Source organism: Opisthocomus hoazin, chromosome 1 (genome assembly GCF_030867145.1).
Source record: "Opisthocomus hoazin isolate bOpiHoa1 chromosome 1, bOpiHoa1.hap1, whole genome shotgun sequence".
Taxonomy (NCBI): Eukaryota; Metazoa; Chordata; class Aves; order Opisthocomiformes; family Opisthocomidae; genus Opisthocomus; species Opisthocomus hoazin.
Window position 1 is genome coordinate 9,738,936 of NC_134414.1, and position 14,997 is coordinate 9,753,932.

Consider the following 14,997-nt stretch of genomic DNA (forward strand, 5'->3'; position numbering starts at 1 on the left):
GGTCTCACCAGCGCAGAGTAGAGGGGCAGAATCCCCTCTCTCGACCGGCTGGCCACGCTTCTCTTGATGCAGCCCAGGACACGGTTGGCCCTCTGGGCTGCCAGCGCACATTGCCGGCTCATGTCCAGCCTGTCGTCTATCAGTACCCTCAAGTCCCTCTCAGCAGAGCTGCTCTCAATCCTTTCATCCCCCAGCCTGTATTGATAGCGGGGATTGATCAAGAGGGAATTCCACATTTTACAGACTGCGAGGCCCACAAAAGCTAAATATTAAGGCGGATCCTTTGTTAGATACGTGTGCAGCTACTTGGACTGCGAAGCCCAAAAAGTGCGCAGGAGTTCTCGCGGTGGTGAGGCAAGCAGCCTTTCAATTAGCCGTCTGCACACGGACATAGCTCTCGTTAAACTTGCGTGTGTAAATCATGAATTCGGGCACTCAGAAACAGCTTCCACAAGGCCAGATGCCACACACTCCTTGAAGAACAGAGCAAATATTTAATGAACTGAGAATGTTACATTTCTGTGTTAACAGCACAGCTGGTCTATTTTTAACCGACCTTTTCTTTAGCTAACAAGGCCTTGATCATCCGAGCTGTGATGTGCCCTTCTGATTTACCAGTAGTGCCGTCTTCTTTGTGGCTCCTGCTTGGCATTTCTTCTGGCTCTTTATGAATAGGCATGGCTCTTCCAACCACACACATTAGGCTTGTCTCCAGAGGACCCAGTTCTAAGTGTTCCTTAAACAGAAAGAATATTATTCTTCTCTAATTGCATCAAAAAGCAGCCATTCTTCAAAAAAAACAAACAACAAAACCCAACAAGTAACTCTATTTTTAAAAGCAGCTGCAGAGCTGCTGCCCTGGGGTTGCTATGTTTGGTAACAGCAGTGTTAACAGGCTTGGTTTACAAGCCAGCTCAACTTCGGAGGATGCAGCCCTGCTGCTCTCTTTTCCTGTGTGTTTTCACCAGTAACACTTTCTCTGCAAACCAAATTCTGCTCCTAAATTCAGTTCTGTGAGAAGAATGAAACCAATCCAACAGCTCGCTCCTGCCAAAAGAGAGAGGTCCGAGTCCAGCCATGCGCTTCCACCACGTCTGTGCTGGCTCTGGTCTTCTCCAAACCTCTGAGTCCACTCAGTTAACCAACCCAACAGAAACTGAATTCAGGAGGAACAAAAAGGCGAGCTTTTCTGCGGGGTTAGCGAGTGAATCAGCCACAGAAAAGGCCGATGTGCGCTAGGGGTTCCCCAAGGGCAGGAGCAGGACCATCCAGCCAAGGCCAGGGAGAGGGCAGAAGGAACCATACAAGTGCAAGCTCTGGAATTGCCTCGGGTTAGTAAACGCTTTCATAATAGTGGCCAAGGCAGCTCCGCTGGTTGCAATTACACCTTCGTTGTTACAAAGTACAAGACTGTCAGCGGCACCCATATCCCTTGGCAGGGTGGGCTCTGCAGCGCTAACAGCAGGAACAAAGAAGTCAGGCTAGCGGTGTTCCTCTCCCAAGGCAACGACTGCAAGGGAACAAACACCGGGACACATTTTTTTTTTGTTTGTTAAGTCTTCAGCTTTTCTGTGTAATGACTCTTCAGGACAGAGCCACTCCTTAAGTCTCTGATGAAGGCAACGGGATGATTTCTCTGAACACAAGTTGCAGGATATTTATCAAACTAATGCCAAATTTCTAGAAAAGGAGTTGCTGGTGCTGGTTTTGGTTTTTTTTTTTTAATATATTTGAACAGAATATTCAAGAGTAAAGAAACATGGAGAAGTATCTTTACACAGCAAGCCCTGCAGTCTGCACTGTGTTTATATCATCTTTTTTAATTTGCAGTAGAAATCGATAATGTAGAGTAATAGATTTTCTGAGAATAATTAGTTTCTTTAGAAATGTATTCAAGTTTTCATAACTCAAGGGTGTGTAGTATCGAAGGCACCCAGGAAACATCATTTTGCAACCCAGGATCAAGGATCTCCCGAAGCAGGTGCCACCACCTCTCTGCGAACCACACAAACACATAACCTGTACCTTTTTATTTTCGCAACCCCTGTATTTTGCACCCAGGAACACCTTCATCTTGGCTTTCTGTTGAAGGAATAAATTACTTGTTGATCCTTTACTGTTACTATGCAACATGAATTCCAAAGACCCGCATCCAAGCAAACAGGTCTGTGCAATACCATAGAAAACTGTCACTTGGTGACAGTCAGAATTCGCTCTAGGGGGAATTTCATCCTGGCTCTCACGTACGCTGATTCCTAGGACACCACTGAATTGCCAAAGCCACGTGTCTCGTGCTGTCAGAAATGCACTAAGGCATCCAAAACATCCACGCAAGGCTGGCCTGGATGACACAGAACCTATGGGAACACCATCTGAGGGACAGGGAGCGTCCTCACCATCTCAAACCGCACCCGACACCTGTGGTCAAGCATCTCAGTTGTACACTAGGTTAAAGACGTTGGAGTTTTCTCTGCTGTACCACCACGGGGAACAGAACGCTCCTGGCAGTAGCTCATGCTCCACACTGAAATATGTTTGTGTCAGTGAAAGACCCGATTACTTTAACTCATACCTGGAAATCTTTCTCATCTTCAGACAACAAGCTATCAACAGCTGGAGTGAATGACTTTTCCCACTGCTCCTCATCCCTGTCTTGAGGCTTCTCATTCTCTGACAGACTCTTTGGAAAGGCTTTTTTTTTCTGACAGGGGACTCTGGCACTTCTGAGGCTTTCATCTCCATCTGTCTTTGCTTTTTAAAGACACAACAATGAAGTATATGTAATTGTTAAGCTTTAGGAAGATCACAATTAGTACTTGGTGTGAGCATTACCTGCAATCTTTAATATGATTTGGCCAGTGCGGTGTAAAGAACAGCTTGGTAGGATTTTTAATTGGCAATCCAAGCCAAATGTTGATTTTGCTCACTGATTTTTCTGTTTATTTCTGTTCACAATTTCTGATCAAGATCAGTGACTGAGATTGGAAGTTAGAAGTAATGGGTCTGTGGGACGGGGCAGGGGAAAAAAACGAGCTTTTATCAGTTTGACTTAGATCCTATATAGCCCTGAATAGTTAAAAAAATAGAAAAGGCAGCAAAAACAAGTATAAACTTTTTCTATATCCATGTATGTATCTCTGTATATAGATATATACAAGTTCCTGAAAGACACCTAGTCCCCTTACAACTCCGCTGAAGAGCTCACATTTTCAGTTGACTGTTTCTCAGGATGATAGACAGTTCTGGACATGGACTGCCAAGTTATGTTGTTGCCTGGGACAGTGACTGGACCCCAGCCCGTTGGAACAAAACTTACTCCTCCCAGTAATTATTGCAAAGGTCTAGCAAAGGTAATAGAGCTGAACTGTTCAAAGTCAACACACATCTAATTCAGAAGTCTTAGTCAACAAGTTTGCTGGTACCAGATGGTTCCAGAAAGGCCCACCTATGGCTGTAACTGATCAGATCTTCAACAGACTTATTCACATATCCAAAACTGTATGGCTTCAATTTTTGCAACTTACCTCTTTGATTTAATTTTATCCTTTTGTCCCCCTCTTTCTTGTACTCACACAAAGATGTTAAAATAAAATATGTGATACTAAGGAATCCATAGGAACCACCCTGGACATAAGTGCACTCACATGCTCCTTCCTGCCTAGCGGTACATCCTTTCCCTGGGCACACCTACCAGAATAGATGGAGATTCGGCACTGCTTACCAAGATTTTTGGTTCAGGCTGGGCTCCATGCAGCTTCATCTGCTCTTGCTAGGGATTTATTTATATTTTAACTCCACTGTATCTCTATAAGCTGCATGTACAGTTGAAGTGCAAGCCAGTGTAGAGTTCAAGTGTGTCCTCTCAGGGGCAAGACATAATGAAGTTATGATGATACGGAACAGTAAAGAACTGATTAAAATATGAATCATATCTTCATAAAAGATGGCCCATCCTATTAACCACATTCAGGGCTAGCTCTGTATGAGTAATTGCATTCAACAATCTAAACATCAATTTTAATTTTAAAACTGTATTACAGGTAGATTGTGGCTTTGTCGTCTTAATGCAAACGACAGTTTATCACTGCTGTGGTGGCTGCAATTAAGTAGGAAATTAAGTGTTCGCCATGTAAAACAGGCAGTTTGATAAAGAAGAAATAAAAATTATGTAAACGTTCAGTGACTTATCAGTTCTTTTAAGATGCTGGCATGCACATTACCTGCATACTCTTTGTACTTTACTTCTTTCCTTCCATCCTTAGGAAATTCATCTTGCAAGCCGGCTGCCTGGCTAAGAAAAAAACACCTATGAAATTAAAAACATAAAGTGAAAGTCATATTAGAGGTCTGAATTTTCTCTCTAAATTGTCCTGTGCAATCTTTTGGGGTGAAGGGGAGAGCACCCTTTCTGAAAGCCATTTGCTGCTTAACCACAAATACAGAATAGCGCAACAGTTTAAAAATGCAGTGGAGGCAGCCAGGTAGCTTAGTGGCTAATATGCTGCTCGTTTTTATTCTTAGCGCCTAAGTTCAACTATGTCCACGAGACTAAAAGAAAACAAATGTTATAGTCTCCAGTCAGTCCAAGATTCAAACCACAGCTGGCAGCTTTCACTTAAGAGCAGTCCAAAGTTTGGAAAGGAGAGAAAAATGGTCATTTCTTAAGACTTGGAACTTTTTTATGCAATATGGCTGAAATCACTGAGCTGGGAATGGAAAATGAGGATGGATCATTCCCATTGTTATATTGTGCTTTTGACACCATTACCGTTCACATTTTGCAGCTAAATTAATCTTTCTCTAGGGAACAAGTTGACTAATTTCAATATAAAAGAAACTAATACTACAGACACCTCTACAGACAGATCTATCCCAAGGCCTCTTCCTTACTCAGTGTTGGGTCATCTGTTTCACTCGGGATTGCAAAACCATGTATGTTTGCATATTAATCTTCACATCTTAAACATTTTGCCAAGAGCAAAGGAAAAATCTGTTGCTCAGCTCTTGGTCTGAGAAGCTGGGTCTGTGACAATTACAACAGAAAGAAACTATTTCCAAGCCCCAATGGTATCCCCACTAAAAGAAAATGAGTGTCATGAGGTCTTAGTAGATTATTAAAGAACCCAGTTTCTTCCCTGAATTTTGGTGTTTAGGAGGTTACAATGTCACTGGCAACCTTCAGACATAGAAGTCCCACACATACTCAGTCAAATCCTGCTTCCCTTCAACTAGAAAACCACCTTGGCTCTGTTGTGGGAGAGACCAAATAGTTCTAGAGGCAGAAGAAGGCATTATCTTTTTAAAAAAAAAAATTAAATCATTTTTGAGTCTGTCAAGGCATCATTTTACCTGGGTACTCTCAGATTCTGAAGCCTGCCATCAATCAGCTTTGTCACTAAACCGATATTTTCTTCTTCCAGGAGCTGAATAGAAGCTTTCAAATCACTTATTTCCTTTTGGTACATCTTCACCTTTTGACAATTGAGGGAAAAAAAAAAAAAAAGGATCACCTTAGAAATACTGTACCCATTTTGGAAAGCTTTCAGAGTAACTATCTTAATAGCACGTACCTAGAAAGAATGCAGCTGTATCAGCAAGACTGCATATTTTGTGGAGAAACACAGTGACACTTTTTCAGGCAAAGGGAAGGCCTCTCTGGTTCTTTCACTTCTTTTTTATAACCCTTTACTGGCACAACTCTGCCAATCAATCACAGCCACACATTTGGGCTATGCAACCCTGACAGCAGAACCTTCTCATGTAGCCAAACAGGTCTGGGAGACAGAAGCTCTGGATTTTTCTTCTTTGCTTTCGCATCAGAGCTTTAAGAGAGAAAATTCTTCTCTATAGAGTTAAATTCAGGCTCTTGCTCAGCAAGTGTTGCTTTTCTAATTCCTGCTTATACACAAAATCTTCTCACTCAGAATTAGTGAAGCTTTCAGTCCAAGTTAGCCATGCCACTGGCTAAATCCCTGGGTTCTGCTTTCTTTTGGACTGGTAATCATTACATTAGCCAAAGGATACCAGTTATTTGGTTTCCACAATTCCTCTCACTTTTCCTGACGTACAAGCAAGTTTTACCCCTTTACTGGGAAGTGGACTGTACTACGGGGGGAATACCTTCCCAGAAATCCTAGCCATATGCATATGTTTAAAAACAGTATCTAGTGATCTGAATGCATCTGTTCTCACCAAAGCCAAATTAACCCAGCTATAATCATCCAAGTCTGCAGTTAAAAACTAGTTCCCATTTCTCCCAGGGATTAAAGAAGGTGAAAATGAGAGGACATTAACCAGGACCAGGATGTGGCTTGGCACAATGAGGTGATGCAGCTTTGCACCCTCTTGGTGTGACACAGTAACCATGGAAAAATGTGACTGAAGTCTCCCAATCTGTTCAAATTTGGAGGTAACTAGTTTAGGGCTGTTTTGGTAAGTCCTTTTTCAGTTCAGTGGCCAAACTGAAAAAATTACGAATTTTGAACCAAGACAACACTGAAATTTTTTATTTTTCTCCCCAAAAGAAAATATTAGAAGAGTCTGTCAACTACATATAAACATGAGCCTGAAAGAAAATATTTCATCTGTATAAGAAAAGCAGAGAAAATGAATGGGTGAATTCAGAGGACTGGAGAAGTTAGTGATAATAGTTTCATTTTCCACAATAATTCAAAGTGCTAATTCATAACATAGGAAACTAGTAACATGGGAAACTAGTTCATAAGGTAGGAAACTTCTAGTTGAGTGGAAAGAAACTCACATCCCTCAGCTCTCAGGAGAGGGCCTGTCAGAACGTAAGTGTACTCCAGAGTGAATCTCCCCTGTTGGCACTGCCTAATGTGTGTAAAATTCGTCAAGTGTTCAGTGAGACAAAGAGAAGGGAAGGGAATTCATAATCATGCAGTGATAGGATGTATAGACTCAGGCTCCTGTTTCTTTATACAGATGAAAACATTAATTCCCTCCTGTTGACCCCTACCTTATTGCCTCAGAAGCTGTGGTTTGGACACCCTCCCTGGAAAGTTAAAGATGTAGGCTCAGAGCTCATTAAGGGGAAGAAGGAAAGCTGTATCCCTGCATACTGGCAAGTTTCTTAAACTAATAAGTAAAATGGAGAAACCTCTGCCAGGATGGTTGATGTGACACTGAAAAATAATAAGTTAATTTATTAATTTCCAAAAAAGTTTTGCGCAGTTCTAAACTGTGAGGTTGTAAAGGTGGAGAAGGGTATATTTCCCCCCTCCAATCTCTTGCTTAGATTTGATTGCAACAAAGAATCTGTATTGATTGGAACAAACACAATCAAACTTTTACCAGGGAAAAATCAGTTTGCCAAATTTGGCTCACAAAGAAGTTTTTTCTTGACAAGAAAAGTTACAGCTATCTAATACATAGCCCTAAATTGCCATTAAAGGACAGTATAAAAGCTATCAAATAATCAATTACAACTATATATGATTTTGATTTTCCTCTCTTCAGTGTACTAATCTCCAGGGTTTCTTCATTATCTCCCACTTAAAGCTGTCTCAAGCCCTTTCTCCAGAAATGTTTCCAAAATCCATTTCCATTTTCTTTCAATACGGCAGCACTAGAACTTTCGTGCAATTCAAAACAGAGCTCTTCAAATACTTGCATGGTTGAGCCTTTACACTACAGAGTATCCTGTTCTCTACAGAAATAAGTACTTAATTGTATGGAACGTTGTAGTCCTTCGTATAACTGCTTAGGCAGGAAAAGGCGTCCTTCATTTGTGAAAGTAGATGTTCACCTTTTACCTTTACTCACCACATACACTGTTTGCTACTCAGCATTACAGATTAATTGCAGGAAAATTGCTCTCCTTTTCCTACGATAGTCCTCAGAGGCCCACCACTGGAAACAGTTATGACTGTAGGCCATGGTATTTCAAACCTGAACTGCCATGATAGACTGTAGGCAAGTGATCCTCTTACCTCTTCTTTTAGCCATTCATTCTCTTCAATTTCTCTGCGACAGTTTTTGTCTAAGCATCTTACAGCATTCTGAGGAAACAGAATTTAAGATCATCACAGCTGAAAGCAGGACTTTGACAGTGCTGAACACTATAAAGAAGAATATTCTGATGTTTAGCAGGAAATAATTCAGAAACATCCACACAGCAGACTGTAGCATCCCCTGAGGGCTTATGAGGAGATTTAGTCCACAAGGCCAGCTGTTTCTTCTCCATCATCCAGCCCAGTGCAGTTTATATGTCAAGCAATTTACCAATACTTTATAATTTCTCATATTAAAATAAAACAGATTCTTTTTGCCTAACAAGTTCTGCTGTGTTCCCACTACTGCTCAAATCTTCCTGTTTTCAGGAAATCAAACCTTTAGCTATTAAAAAACTCAAGCAAAATCACAAATGAGGCAGTATTGATCTATGACAAGTGACTTAAACATGTAGAGGTCTATGCTAACGAGCCAAGGCTACAATTTAATTACTGATGTCAGTAAGTGGAAAGCAACAGCTGGGCAGGAAGATGCTCATGTAGATGACCATCAGCGCAGTCCTTTGGATTATGTTCTCACACGACTGAAAATCCCAGCACTGAAGTCAAGGAATTTAAACACCTAATGACCCCACCCAGTGGTTTGCAGTGAAGTACTGCTTTGCATTTTGCGAGTGTAAAGAGTCATCACCATAAATACTTTGTAAATCATGTTTGCAAATCAGAGCTGGCAGAGCTAACAAAAAATTCTGTATATCCATAAGCCTAAATTTTACTGTAGACTGCACTATTTTGGCATTTTAAAAATGTTGTAGTTTACAAGTAGAAAACAACATTTTTTTTTTCAAATTGATGTGTATTTCCATGCAGACAATCCCTTAGTGTGTTATTGTTTTTTGAAGTCTATGCAAACGTCAAAAACAAGGTCATAGCAAAAGCGACATGTTCTTCAACCAGTCACATCAGTGCACAGTGCCCCAGTTTCCCATATTTGGTTTGTAAAATGCCCTCACATCTACTCCTTGTTAATCTGATGTAAAAAAAAAAGGTACGTGTGTATAACAATAACCAATGCCATGTTAGTAAGAAGATTTACAGTTTATTTTACTCTCAATTTATTAGAAAAGTTCCAAGTCTTAATTCGAGTCAAAATAATTATTAATGCAGAGTACATGAGTCCTAACTATGATGCGGTTAGCAGTTTTAAAAAAGGCAGAAGGAATACCTCAAGGGCCTGTTCCTTACTTAACTTCATGTGCCACTCAACCAGTCTGTCATTTTCTTCTTTGACTGCTTTCAAAGCATTCCTATAATATTCTTCAAAACAAACAAAAAAAAAAATCAGAAATCATTATCTGACATCCATTTCTCCTGACAACAAATAGATAAGTGGCATGTTGTTCCTAAACTGGAACTTATCAGCCAGCATCACATGCATAGATGCTTCACAGAAAAGAGTTCAAACATCCTTCTCCGTAGAAATTGCCCTCCTAAACCCAAAGGACAGTAGTGTTAGCTACAAAACTAGAAATTTGAAGTGGCTTACAGATTTCTGTTGGCAACTACAAGAGCTGAGCAATTCACTGCTAATTGAGCAGTGAGCTGAGCAATTCTCCGCTAAAATATTGGTATCTTACCAATAAATTTTGCCTCTATCGATAAACAGCAGAGCTCCTGCAGTCATGCGAGAGATTTGCTTAGAAAACTTATTTTTTAGGTATGGAAGCATATTGGATCATCTTATGCACATGGCATTTTTTTCAGACAGTTATTATACAGAGCCTAATAAATTTTCTGACTTATCTAAGCCTTCCAGAGGGTTCTCATTTGACAACAGGACAAAATGAGGAACGTGGCACTTGCCTCAATGATTTGCTTTCATCATTACTTGTGGTCATTATTTAGAAAGTATGTCTTACATCAAACTGAATTTGTTTGGCTTCAGGTTCCAGTCACTTGCTGTTTAATTATTTCATTCTTCAGTTGGTTTTGTGCTATTCTAAGTAACCCACTGCTGCTTGGTATTTTCTCCTTTTGAAGGAATGAGATCGTACTGATTTTCTTTGAAGGCAGGCACTTCATACTTCTTCCAGAGGGTTGAAATTCAGCCTACCTCTGCACTCGTGTTGCAGACAGCCTATTGCTGATCTGGCTATAAATGAGTATCTGGTCTTGGACACGCTGTGGAGTCAAAGGCAGTCAAATATGAAAGGTGCATTAGTTGTGCATTAGTTCTTAATCTGACACTGTGGAAGCTGGCCTGCCTTAATCAGTCCACCATCTAGACTTGGCAGAATGAAATGGAAGTACTCACACACTATAATTAATTCATCTTTTAATTCTTTCAGACAGGTAAACAACCTGAGTTGTACTGGGAGGTAGAGTACCCCGCTCTACTCTGCCCTAGTGAGGCCCCATCTGGAGTACTCTGTCCAGTTCTGGGCTCCCCAGTTCAAGAAAGATGAGGAGCTACTGGAGAGAGTCCAGCGGAGGGCTACAAGGATGATGATGAGGGGGGACTCGAGCATTTCTCTACAAGGAGAGGCTGGGGGAGCTGGGCTTGTTCAGCCTGAAGAAGAGAAGGCTGCGAGGGGACCTTAGAAATGCTTATAAATATTCTCCGGGGTGGGTGTCAGGAGGATGGGGCCAGACTCTGTTCAGTAGTGCTCAGCGACAGGACAAGGGGCAACAGGCACAAACTGAAGCAGAGGAAGTTCCGTCTGAACATGAGGAAGAACTTCCTCCCTCTGAGGGTGACGGAGCACTGGAACAGGCTGCCCAGAGAGGTGGTGGAGTCTCCTTCTCTGAAGATATTCAAGACCCGCCTGGACAAGGTCCTGTGCAGCCTGCTGTAGGTGACCCTGCTTCAGCAGGGGGGTTGGACTAGATGACCCACAGAGGTCCCTTCCAACTCCTAACATTCTGTGATTCTGTGGGAGAATGAAGAAAAGGAGGAACTGTTCAGACATACTTACTGTTTCTAAGAAGGCTATTTTCCCTAACTCTCTCACTGCAACACTGTTTTCCCCACACTTCACATGAGCATTTTTTTGTTTAAAAGTTCATCTCCAGACCACATGAACTGTGCCAGGGTCTAGGCTTTCAATGGTACCTACAGAGACAGAAACGTCTTCACCTATGCTTATTCCCTAAGCCTGTTACCCATCTGAGGAGTGAACAAGCCCAGTTTGCTGCTGCATCACTCTGGAAGCTTGTTAGATTTCTTTTTTTTCAGTAGGCTAGAAGACAGTGCTCCCCAGTCCACTCTGTAAGTTCGGTTTTAGGAAATTGAGTAAAATAGAATGCTAACATCCAGTACTGGCAGCATAATTTTGCAGTATGTTAATTGGGCAACTGCTATATGTACCTCTGTAACTGTCCTATAAATACACTTCCGTTTGACCACAAATTTTTGGCTCTGTACCCTGTGACATGCAGGAGGTCAGACTGAATGTTCCTGCTGGCTCATTCTGGCATTCTACATAAAAGCCCATTCTCTTTTTCATTTCATATTTCAGCAGCTGTATAGCGAAGTTTTAAATTGACAAAGAACACAGGAAGCGCATAATCAAAAATATCAGCCTCTCCTGAATACAGAGACAGATCTCTGACAAGCTATCTGGCAATGTAGAAAACACAGTGCAGATCTTAATTGTGATAAAATATGTTTCAAGAGACAAAAAGATAGCTAGCTGGCCTTTATCCACAGGAGTCGATGCCTGGTAATAGTTGGCACAGAATATACAGAGACCCTTAGAGCAGTGTCACTGCCTGTTACTACCAGCTGCTTGGCTGTGGTCGTGCATACTGAGAGGGACATAAAGGAAGAAAACCAGGACATCCTTCTCCAGTTAGAAGCATGGATAATGTAACAGCAAAATCATTAAATGATTTTAAAATAATGCAGTAGTAGAGAAATCTTTCTAAAGCACTCAGCACGAGAATACATAAGCTCTCAAATTAATTCCACTGCTGTGTCAGTATTGAAGCAGTTCCCAGTATTTGTATATATCTGTGCTGGCAATGTTGCAGGGCCTCATACACCAAGACTATGCAACAAGGAAGCAAAGTTCAGACCACTGGCTAAACAGCTCCCTCTAGTTCTGCATTTAAAACTGCACGATCAATTCGAAAGACCCTGTTCCAAGAATGAGCTCATACTACTTTCCTGTCAAAGGAGTTTTCAACATACGAAGTGCTTGTAGCATGATGAGAAGCAACCAGAGCGCAGTCAACTTTTTCAAGTATGACTGCTAAGGGAGACCTGTGTATAGGCGACCTAAATATATGTAGACTTATTTTTAGAAAACTGCTGTCCTTCACAATAACGATTTTAAAATATGGGTTGCCTATACTTTACAAGAAAATCATCAGAAGACAAGGTTATCAGTTTCTTTAAGTGTTCATAATTTCTGCAACTTCACAAAATTCTTTCACAAAGGGACTTTCATGGAGATAGAGAGTTCTTCCCTTTCACAGGATTATGCAGTCTAGTTCAGGTGCACTGTCTTGCAGAAGTTAATACAACTTACTATAACTTGACACCAAACTAAATTTATAATTTAATTAATTCCCAGAAATAATACAGAAAGAGCTTGTAAGACTTGCATTACACTAGCTGTAAACTGACCTGTAGCCCGGTGAAGGTCGTCTTTCACTTCCTTGATGTCTTTTTCCAGATTCATAATCTTGTCGGCCTGTGTTTTACTTCCTACATTTATATACTCCAACCAATAATCCCTCTCACTCTGCTTTACTGAAAGTTTTTGCTCAGTTTCTTCAATCTGGGAGAGCAGATCTATTAAAGTAAGAATGTCAGAAGACAAGTTCATTACCAATTTCTTGAACTGATAGTTCATAATTCTTATGACTTCATCAAATTCTTTCATAAAAGCACTATCATTGGGATTGGAGAAAGAAGGGTGATTCTTCTATGCTACAATACACTACAACATGAATGCCTTACGCAGTGTCAAGGGCCACTGTCACTGCTGAAAACTGCCTGATCTTATTCTGCCGAGGAGAGACAACGGTTCTCACTGAAATGTTGTAACCGAAGACACACGTGACTTCACTCCCACTAAGAATCGCAGGGATGGCAGCCAGAACTTTCAACAATCAGAACCGCTCATTTTTGCTGCCATCAATAATTTTTTTCATCTTCCAGTGGAGCCAATGCATAGGGCTTTCATGAGTTTCAACTTAATGGAAAATATGAAGCCTCTCTACTTGCAAGTAATATACATCACTTGGAAGGAACAAAACAGAGTCTAATATACACGGTCCGTTTCTATAAAAGACCCACTTGTCTTAAATTTTAACTCAACTTTAATTAACAGATTTACTTATAAGCCCTCTACAATCTCATGCCATGTTTAGAGAGTTTAACTTTGGGGAGGAAAGCCTTTATGCTTTTTATGCAACAAGGAAGTTGAATCTCTATTTAAAATGCAAAAAAAGGTACTCAGTCCTAACTGTGTAAACTGCAAACCAGACTTCCAAAACTCACAACGTACCTTTCAGCAGTTGTTCTTCGTCCCTAACATACTGCCATAGTGCTTTCAGTGACTCCTCCACATCGTCCCTAGTTACAACCTCCTTTTCATCTTGCTGTTTCTCCTCTTCTTCTATTTGTCTTAATATACGCCTGATGTGTGCCTGCTGTTCTTCCTTCAGAATGTTGTCCTATGAAAGAACAACAGAAGAAAAGGAATGTATTAAAACATTTTCAAATTAGTTTCCAAAGTTGCAAACTTAATTAATGGAGAAAAGTAAAATCTGACCTAGTGCAAAACCTCGCAGCTTGTTCTTCATATTCAAAACGGACGGAGCAGAAGGGAGACTTTGCAAGTCTCAAAAGTTTCTCAGTAACTTCAAGACCGTTACAAGAAAATGAGAGACAAATGACAGCTGTACTTGGTAGAGCACATCAATAGCCCTCCATTTCCTGGAAAGTCAGTCCCTTGTGGGTCAGTTTAATAACAATATTTATTTGCAGGAGTTATTTACTTTGCGTCAACATTCTTCATGACAATGTACCACCTTCATGTAGAAATGTCGTCAGACAATCAGGTCACTTGCGTATAACCAGAGCAGAGAGTCTTGTCAGAGCTGGAATTAGTTACACCTACTGATTCCACAACAGTGATTATCACCCCTTGCCATGACCCTCTCAAGTGACACTCAACTTACTTGAAACCATTGATCATTTGCTCCCAAAGATTACCATAAAGGAGCAAATAACCACAGTAGCGAGAGTGTAACAGTAACTGTGCAGTAGAGAGTGTCTCAAGCATTCCTCACTTACAGAAGGATTAACTCTAAACCACTCAGAAACATGAAGCAGGAAACAAAGGTTGAAGCTCAGAGAACTGTCAAAACACACATAAATTAAACAAACAGCACTTCAAGCATGCCCTGAAGTACCTTGCACAGTCTAAAATACGAAGGAGTTCTTGAGAGACCATGAACTAGCAGCAACTTGGGGGAATAACCATAACAGACTTCAGACATCTGCAGAGAGAAGAGCCAAATGCCACTTCCACAGATAGTTAAGGCCACAAATGAAACACCATCCAGGCTTCAAGACTGAAAGGACCGCTAAGGAGAGCTAAGCAGATGGATACTTGTAAAAGCAGAGCAAGTATCAGGCATGGGAAGGACAGAGGGACATTGTTTGAATGTTTCACTGCTATAGTCAGTGCAGGCTGCAACACTGAGAGGTGAATTCATTTCTTTACAGAATCACAGAATGTTCAGGGTTGGAAGGGACCTCTGTGGGTCATCTAGTCCAACCCCCCTGCCGAAGCAGGGTCACCTACAGTAGGCTGTAGAGGACCTTGTCCAGGTGGGTCTTGAATATCTCCAGAGAAGGAGACTCCACAACCTCCCTGGGCAGCCTGTTCCAGTGCTCCGTCAACCTCAGAGGGAAGAAGTTCTTCCTCATGTTCAGACGGAACTTCCTGTGCTTAGGTGACTGTATACATACTCACTTTCAAAGTTCACTGCTCTCAATCATCACATG

The 14,997-nt window shown here is 41.2% G+C and overlaps 1 protein-coding gene across 7 annotated transcripts in view; it reads right to left on the reverse strand.

The window, feature by feature from the left end:
• Positions 1 to 348: 348 nt before the first annotated feature.
• Positions 349 to 14,997, reverse strand: part of CCDC83 (coiled-coil domain containing 83) — a 101,031-nt gene continuing 86,382 nt past the window's right edge. For 5 of the 7 annotated variants that reach the window (XM_075424142.1, XM_075424082.1, XM_075424015.1 and 2 more), the window contains 9 exons: positions 13,490 to 13,658; positions 12,604 to 12,771; positions 9,199 to 9,290; positions 7,953 to 8,021; positions 5,350 to 5,471; positions 4,221 to 4,306; positions 2,573 to 2,751; positions 557 to 736; positions 350 to 473 (listed from right to left, as the gene is read on the reverse strand). In XM_075424142.1, the coding sequence (XP_075280257.1) occupies positions 420 to 473; positions 557 to 736; positions 2,573 to 2,751; positions 4,221 to 4,306; positions 5,350 to 5,471; positions 7,953 to 8,021; positions 9,199 to 9,290; positions 12,604 to 12,771; positions 13,490 to 13,658 (1,119 nt within the window). In that variant the 3' untranslated portion in view covers positions 350 to 419. The other 2 variants (XM_075424184.1, XM_075424252.1) reach the window with 2 other exon arrangements.